The 9,109-nt window shown below is 46.2% G+C and overlaps 1 protein-coding gene across 1 annotated transcript in view; it reads left to right on the plus strand.

Moving 5' to 3' along the window:
• LOC126481758 (trypsin-1-like) overlaps positions 1 to 8,853 on the plus strand; it is a 127,126-nt gene extending 118,273 nt beyond the window's left edge. Inside the window, exons 6-7 of the mRNA XM_050105713.1 lie at positions 6,810 to 6,956; positions 8,698 to 8,853. Coding sequence (XP_049961670.1) covers positions 6,810 to 6,956; positions 8,698 to 8,853 — 303 coding nt within the window. The remainder of the gene's footprint in view (positions 1 to 6,809; positions 6,957 to 8,697) is intronic.
• Positions 8,854 to 9,109: the final 256 nt, after the last annotated feature.

Here is a 9,109-nt window from a genome sequence, read left to right on the forward strand (position 1 = left end):
GGAAAACGTATGTTTTTGGGGATGTCCGGATACTTCTGCAGTGCAAGTTTTCGGGATTCATGTATGATGAATCCCGAAAACTTGCACTGCAAATATTATGGAAATGGAAAGTGGTTTTGATGTGCGGTTTCCAATGGATTGTTAGTCAGAGATCGTATTGTTAGGCAATCATTAGACGGTAATAATAAAGAAAGTGTATTTTTTGTGCAAACATACACTTTTTTAAATGGAACAATGCCTATTGACATTAAAAATTTCAAAGTAGGGTAAGTTAGAATGTCAGTGTCGTTTCTCGCAGGATTCTAGTGCGAGTCGTTTACGAGATATCGGCCGGCCGGTGTGGCCGAGCGGTTCTAGGCGCCTCATTCTGGAACCGCGCGACCGCTATGGTCGCAAGTTCGAATCCAGACCCGGGCATGGATGTGTGTGATGAGCTTAGGTCAGTTAGGTTTAAGTAGTTCTAAGTTCTAGGGGACTGATGACCTCAGATGTTAAGTCCTATAGTGCTCAGAGCCATTTGAACCATTTGCACGAGATATCGGATATTGAAAGTTTCCCACACCGACTCTTGAACAGTACATGTGCTAGCACACGCTGAAGAACAACGCCCCCAATGCATGCATTAGTTCTGTGACTCCTGGCCAATAACGACACAACTGACAATCACAGGTTATGTTCAAAATGACCACCGGCAGCGCCAACACACATTTCAAGTCTGGTTTGACACGACCACTGCAGACGTGCTAGCTTTTAAGCGAATATGTCCGAGTAGGTTGCAGTAATACGTCGTTGTTTATCATCGAGTGTAGTCTGCATGTTCTTGTATGCGGGGAACGGGTCAGCCAAGGTACAGGTTCTCTGCGCCCTATCCAACGAGATGGAAACAATTCGTGAAGACATGATGTACTTCGTGCACTGCGGGCTGGACAGCCATCATGTTGGTACCACAGGTGCCTCGTAGTCTGCAGAAGAACTTTTTCTAGCGTCCGTGGGAGATGGTCTCTTATGAAGCTGCGATACTTATGCGAGTTCAGTGTTTCGCCCATGAAAAACGGGCGTGTGAGCTGATGATCCAATATCCCACACCAGGCATTAACACTCCTTGGATACTGACGTTCCACCTGGGTAAGCCAAATGGTATTGTCAACAGACCACCAGCGCATGTTTTGGCGGCTTACTTGGCCATGTTTGGTAGATGTGGCTTCATCACTGAACAAGAAACATGATATGAAACTTCCTGGCAGATTAAAACTGTGTGCCGGACCGAGACTCGAACTCGGGACCTTTGCCTTTCGCGGGCAAGTGCTCTACATACTGAGCTACCCATGGACGACTCACGCCTCGTCCTCATAGCTTTACTTCTGCCAGTACCTCGTTTCCTACCTTCCAAAATTTACAGAAGCTTTTCTGCGAACCTTGCAGAACTAGCGCTCCTGAAAGAAAGGATATTGCCGAGACATGGCTTAGCCACAGCCTGGGGCTGAAGAAACATGATACATCTGGAGTCCTGTTGTAATGCTCATGTACAGAAGTAAAGACAATTCTCATAATGGGTTCCATGCAGCTCTTGATGGAGAGAGACGTGATAGGGATGGAATCTGTGTCGATGCAGAATTCATAGGACACTTGCCTGACTGATGCCACTTTCTCGTGCGATTCCGAGGGAACTAACATTGGGATCAACTGCAACAACAGCAAGAACATTAATTTCATCTCTTCTGTAGTCACTTGTTTCCTTCTGTTACGTTGTCTAGGTGTTATACTACTACTTTCACATAACTGATTGAAGAGGCTGATAAATAATTACCGAGATGGTTAGCGTCTATTGGGGTATCTTGCCTCATACAACATACAAGAACGCATTCTTCAACAGTCTCCGTACACAATGAGCATGTAGGCTTTTTCTGGGTTGGTAAATTCCATTGTACACTCACGACCTCCTGCTTGGAGTGTCGCACATTGAATAGCAAGTCGCAGTGCACTCAAGGAAAACACAAGCACACTGTAAGTAAATATATGAACATTGTACCTAGCAATTGCACAGGTTGATTGGCACAAACAAGTGTCGGTGTGGAAACTTTTCAAAATACGATATTTCGCAAACTTTTCGCACTTGAATCCTGCAACTAACACCACTGATATTGTAATTTATCCTACTTTTAGTTTGTTATTGTCAATAGCTATTGTTCCACTTATAAAAGTCTATGTTTTCTCTAAAAATACATTTTTTGAATACACTACTGGCCATTAAAACTGCTACACCACGAAGCTGACGTGCTACAGAGGCGAAATTTAACCAACGGGAAGAAGACACTGTGATATGCAAATGATTAGCTTTTCAGAGCATTCACACAAGGTTGGCACCGGTGGCGACACCTAAAACGTGCTGACACGAGGATAGTTTCCAACCGATTTCTCATACACAAACAGCAGTTGACCGGCGCTGCCTGGTGAAACGGAACGCAGTGCTGGATCCCAACGGCCTTGTATCACTAGCAGTCGAAATGACAGTCATCTTATCCGCATGATTGTAACGGATCGTGCAGCCACGTCTCGATTCCTGAGTCAACAGATGGGGACGTTTTCAAGAAAACAACCATCTGCACGAACAGTTCGACGACATTTGCAGCAGCATGGACTATCAGCTCGGAGACCGTGGCTGCGGTTACCCTTGACGCTGCATCGCAGGCAGGAGCGCCTGCGATGGTGTACTCAACGACGAAACTGGGTGCACGAATGGCAAAACGTCATTTTTTCGGATGAATCCAGGTTCTGTTTACAGCATCATGATGGTCGCATCCGTGTTTGGAGACATCGCGGTGAGCGCACATTGGAAGCGTGTATTCGTCATCGCCATACTGGCGTATCACCCGGCGTGATGGTATGGGATGCCATTGGGTACACGTCTCGGTCACCACTCGTTCGCATTGACGGCACTTTGAACAGTGGACGTTACATTTCAGATGTGTTGCGACCCGTGGCTCCACCCTTCATTCGAAACCTGCGAAACCCTAATTTTCAGCAGAATAATGCACTACCGCATGTTGCAGGTCCTGTACGGGTTTTTCTGGATACAGAAAATGTTCGACTGCTGCCCTAGCCAGCACATTCTCCAGATCTCTCACCAATTGAAAACGTCTGGTCAATGGTGGCCGAGGAACTGGCTCGTCACAATACGCCAGTCACTACTTTTGATGAACTGTGGTATAGTGTTGAAGCTGCATGGGTAGATGTACCTGTACACGCCATCCAAGCTCTGTTTGGCTCAATGCCCAGGCGTATCAAGGACATTATTACGGCCAGAGGTGGTTGTTCTGGGTACTGATTTCTCAGGATCTATGCACCGAAATTGCGTGAAAATGTAATCAAATGTCAGTTCTAGTATAATATATTTGTCCAGTGAATACTCGTTTATCATCTGCATTTCTTCTTGGTGTAGCAATTTTAATGGCCAGTAGTTTATTATTACAATCTGCTTATTGGCTAGAAGTACAAAGCTTCTGACAACTAATGTGTTCTGTGAAATCGCACAGCAGTAGCACTTCCCATTTCCGCAATACTCGTGGTGTTGCGGTGCAGGTTCTAGGTGGTACACCCTGAAGAGCCAAAGATATTGGTACACAAGCCTATTATCGTGTAGAGCCCCCGCGAGCACTCCGAAGTGCCGCCACACGACGTGGCACGGACGCGGCAAATGCCTGAAATAGTGGTGGAGGGAACTGACACCATGAATCCTGCAGGGCTTTCCATAAATCCGTGAGAGTATGAGGAGGTGGTGACATATACACTGTAACGTTCATGTCTGCGGAGGTCGGCGGCCAGCGGAAGTGTTTAAACTCAGACGAGTGTTCCTGGAGCCACTACGTAGCAATGCTGGACGTTTGGGATGTCACATTGCCCTGCTGGAATTGCCCAAGTGCGTCGGAATGCACAATGGACATGAAAGGATGTAGATGATCAGACAAGATGCTTACGTACGTGTCCCATGTCAGAGGTCCCATATCACTCCAACTGCACACGCTGCGCACCACTATAGAGCCTCCATAAGCTTGAACAGTCTCCTGCTGACATTCATGGTCCATGGATGTCGCGTGCTGACACTTTTTGAAAGCCCAGGAGTCAGCTTTGCAGCAATTAGCAATTTGCGGAAGGGGTGCACTTCTGTCACGCTGAACGATTCGCTTCAGTCGTCATTAGTCCCGTTCTTGCAGGATTTTTTTCGGCCGCAGCGATGTCGGAGATTTGATGTTTTACCGGCTCCCTGGTATTCACGGTACACTCGTGGAATGGTCGTACGGGAAGAACCCCACTTCATTCGCTACCTCGGAGATGCTGTGTCTCATCGCTCGTGCACCGTCTACACACATACAAACTCACTTAAATGTTGATAACGTGCCATTGTAGCAGCAGTAACCTATCTAACAACTATGGCAGACAGTTGTCGTCTTATATAGACGTTGCGATCGCAGCGCCGTTTCCATATCTCTATATTTGAATACGCAAGCCTATACCAGTTCCTTTTTTTTTTTTTCCTTTATTGGATTTCGATTCCCCCCGAAGGGGTGGGCTGGCAGCAGCTTAGTACGCCGCTCTTCAGCCTACAGAATTTTTAAAACATAAGAAGATAAGAAACAAGAAAAACAGGCGATAAAACGGTGACGTAAAATGTAAAACGGCGGAAAATTGTGTAAAGTTGAAAAATAAAACTAATGGTGGGCGATGATAATAAAATACGCAGGAAGCAGACAGGGAAAAGTAGACGGACAATTAAAAAAAACGCGGCGACAGTCTGGATTCTGTTCGCAAGAGATATAAAAAAAATCTGCAACAGCATGATGTCCGTTCGCAACACTGCGGAAAAGACGTACAACACTTAACAATCACTAGGAACACTGCACTAAAAGGACGGCACGAAAATGACACTCCACAGGCAAGGGTAGATGCGAGGGGGGACCTGAATAGAGGAGGGGGAAGAAAAAGGGGGGTAAGGAGAGAAAAAAACGAAAGGTTGGGGGGAGGGGACGACGTCGAAGGGAGAGGACTCAGAAGGGGAGGGCAGTGTAGACGCGAGAGGGAATGCGGAAAGGCAGAGGAAGGAAAACGCAAAAGGACTCGGGGGAAAGAAGGGAAGCAGAGAGAGGATATGTTGTTGTTGTGGTTGTTGTTGTGGTCTTCAGTCCTGAGACTGGTTTGATGCAGCTCTCCATGCTAATCTATCCTGTGCAAGCTCCTTCATCTCCCAGTACCTACTGCAACCTACATCCTTCTGAATCTGCTTAGTGTATTCATCTCTTGGTCTCCCTCTACGATTTTTACTCTCCATGCTGCCCTCCAATGCTGAATTTGTGATCCCTTGATGCCTCAGGGCGTGTCCTACCAACCGATCCCTTCTTCTAGTCAAGTTGTGCCACAAACTTCTCTTCTCCCCAATCCTATTCAATACCTCCTCATTAGTTATGCGATCTACCCACCTAATATTCAACATTCTTCTGTAGCACCACATTTCGAAAGCTTCTATTCTCGTCTTGTCCAAACTATTTATCGTCCATGTTTCACTTCCATACATGGCTACACTCCATACAAATACTTTCAGAAATGACTTCCTGACACTTAAATCTATACTCAATGATAACAAATTTCTCTTCTTCAGAAACACTTTCCTTGCCATTGCCAGTATACATTTTATATCCTCTCTACTTCGACCATCAGCAGTTATTTTGCCCCCCAGATAGCAAAACTCCTTTACTACTTTAAGTGTCTCATTTCCTAATCTAATTCCCTCAGCATCACCTGACTTAATTAGACTACATTCCATTATCCTTGTTCTGCTTTTGTTGTTGTTCATCTTATATCCTCCTTTCAAGACACTGTCCATTCCGTTCAACTGCTCTTCCAAGTCCTTTGCTGTCTCTGACACAATTACAATGTCATCGGCGAACCTCAAAGTTTTTATTTCTTCTCCATGGATTTTAATACCTACTCCGAATTTTTCTTTTGTTTCATTTATTGCTAGCTCAATATACAGATTGAATAACATCGGCGATAGGCTCAACCCTGTCTCACTCCCTTCCCAACCACTGCTTCCCTTTCATACCCCTCAACTCTTATAACTGCCATCTGGTTTCTGTACAAATTGTAAATAGCCTTTCGCTCCCTGTATTTTACGCCTGCCACCTTTAGAATTTGAAAGAGATTATTCCAGTCAACATTGTCAAAAGCTTTCTCCAAGTCTACAAATGCTAGAAACGTAGGTTTGCCTTTCCTTAATCTTTCTTCTACGATAAGTCGTAAGGTCAGTATTGCCTCACGTGTTCCAACATTTCTGCAGAATCCCAACTGATCTTCCCTGAGGTCGGCTTCTACCAGTTTTTCCATTCGTCTGTAAATAATTCGTGTTAGTATTTTGCAGCTGTGACTTATTAAACAGATAGTTCGGTAATTTTCACATCTGTCAACACCTGCAGGGAAAAAACGTTATGAAGGGGGGGGGGGGAGGGGAAGAGGGAGCCCGGGAAAAGGACAAAGGTGTGGAGGGGGGGAGGGGAAGAGGGAGCCCGGGAAAAGGACAAAGGAGAGGAGGGGAGTGAGGATCAGAGTTGATGGGGGGGGGGGGGGGTAAATGGAGGGAGAGAGCACATCATCCGGGAGGGGGAGTTGACGGAAGCCACCTTGGAAAAACCAGTTCCTCTGAAGCTTCAGTGTATACACCTATAGTTAGTAAATTTCTCTGCAGTTACCAACTGCTTGTTGAAATGTAGAGGTTTCAGATCTCGAGGAGATTGTTGCAGCTTATGCCTGTGTTACTGCAGACCAACAGCGGCGTGGTGATGGACCGGCTGCAGGTGGCCGAGGTGTCTGTGTACTCGCTCAGTGACTGCTACCGTGTCCTGGACGGCGCGCTCAACCCTACCAACCTCTGCGCCGGCGCCCCAGAGGGCGGCAGGGGGCAGTGCACGGTGAGTGGCGTCCCTCCCGCAGCGCGCCTCAGCGGTCGGCCGGAAAGACCAAAGGGTATCTGGAGAGTTTAGGCCAGCCACGGCACCATGAACTTACTTTGGTACTTTATGTTGTTGTTGCAGACGGTGATTGGTACAGTGTTTATCGCCTTGGGCTTGTTGTTTATGAAACACAGAAATTCCACAGAATTATTATACATATCCGTCATAATGGATCACGCTATTTTTAATAACCTCTAATAATGACCTACAGATATCCTCGAAAGCTCCATGGAACTGTACACGGTTGATGCTGTTGTATATACAGGGTGGTCCATTGATCGTGACCGGGCCAAATATCTCACGAAATAAGCATCAAACGAAAAAACTACAAAGAAGGAAACTCGTCTAGCTTGAAGGGGGAAACCAGATGGCGCTATGGTTGGACGATGACAGATTTTTTGCTCGCGTTATATTTAGCGACGAAGCGTCATTCACCAACAGCGGTAACGTAAACCGGCACAATATGCCCTACTGAGGCAACGAAAAATCCACGATGGGTGCGACAAGTGGAACATCAGCGACCTTGGCGGGTTAATATATGGTGCGGTATTATGGGAGGAAGGATAATTGGCCCCCATTTTATCGATGGCAATCTAAATGGTGCAATGTACGCTGATTTCCTACGTAATGTTCTACCGATGCTACTACAAGATGTTTCACTGCATGACAGAATGGCTATGTACTTCCAACTGTACTGGCACATAGCTCGCGTGCGGTTGAAGCGCTATTGAATAGCATATTTAATGACAGGTGGATTGGTCGTCGAAGCACCATACCAAGGCCCGCACGTTCACCGGACCTGACGTCTCCGGATTTCTTTCTGTGGGGAAAGTTGACGAATATTTGCTATCGTGATCCACCGACAACGCCTGAAAACATTCGTCAGCGCATTGTCAATGCATGTGCGAACATTACGGAGGGCGAACTACTCGCTGTTGAGAGGAATGTCGTTACACGTATTGCCAAATGCATTGACGTTCACGGACATCATTTTGAGCATTTATTGCATTAATGTGGTATTTAGAGATAATCATGCTGTAACAGCATGCGTTCTCAGAAATGATAAGTTCACAAAGGTACATGTATCACATTGGAACAACCGCAATAAAATTTTCAAACTTACCTACATTCTGAATTTTAATTTAAGAAACCTACCTGTTACCAACTGTTCGTCTAAAATTGTGAGCCATATGTTTGTGAGTATTACAGCAACATCTGTCACAAAGCGAAAAAAGTGCTCCAATTAAAACATTCATATTTCTTTACGTACTTCACGAATATGTAATAAAAAACGGGGGTTCCTATTTTTTAAAAACGCAGTTGATATTCGTATGAGCTATGGCTGCGACATCTAACGGGCCAACCATAGCGCCATCTGGTTTCCCTCTTCAACCTAGACAAGTTTCATTCTTTGTAGTTTTTTCGTTTGACGCTTAATTCGTGAGATATTTGACCCCGTCACGATCAATGGACCACCCTATATACATGGTGTATATGTCAAGTAAGCAAAAGAAAGAAAAAGAAACGCTTTTATATTAATAGCAGTAGCAGAGGATGTGGGTTTATTTCACCTAGCTACATTTAACATTGTTGTGTAGAGCCATTCTCTACACAGATATTCAGCTTTCGCACCCCACAGCATGTGTTCCTAGAGTGCGGCCACGTTTATTGTCCACTGAGAGCGGCTTGTGTCCGGCAGGGTGACTCGGGCGGCCCGCTGCTGGTGTCTGGCGGCGTGCAGGTGGGCGTGGTCTCGTGGTCGCTCAAGCCGTGCGCCTCCAGGGGCCTGCCCGCGGCGTTCGCAGACGTCTCGCTCTACGTCGAGTGGATCCACCAGCACACCGGCCACCTCTGACGCCGACCGCCTCGCCCTTTCTGCTGCGACCGAGCCTGCCAGTCTGCTGACCAGCGCCCGCACTAGCCAGAGGCCAAAGCGAACTTTGCTCAACCGAGACTACACACCTGTACCAAACAGTACTCCTATACGGTGTATCTGAATAAAAGCAACCAATCCTCTTGAGTTACCAGTTTGTATTTACACTCCTGGAAAATGAAATAAGAACACCGTGAATTCATTGTCCCAGGAAGGGGAAACTTTATTGACACATTCC

This window comes from Schistocerca serialis, chromosome 5 (assembly GCF_023864345.2).
Source record: "Schistocerca serialis cubense isolate TAMUIC-IGC-003099 chromosome 5, iqSchSeri2.2, whole genome shotgun sequence".
NCBI lineage: Eukaryota > Metazoa > Arthropoda > Insecta > Orthoptera > Acrididae > Schistocerca > Schistocerca serialis.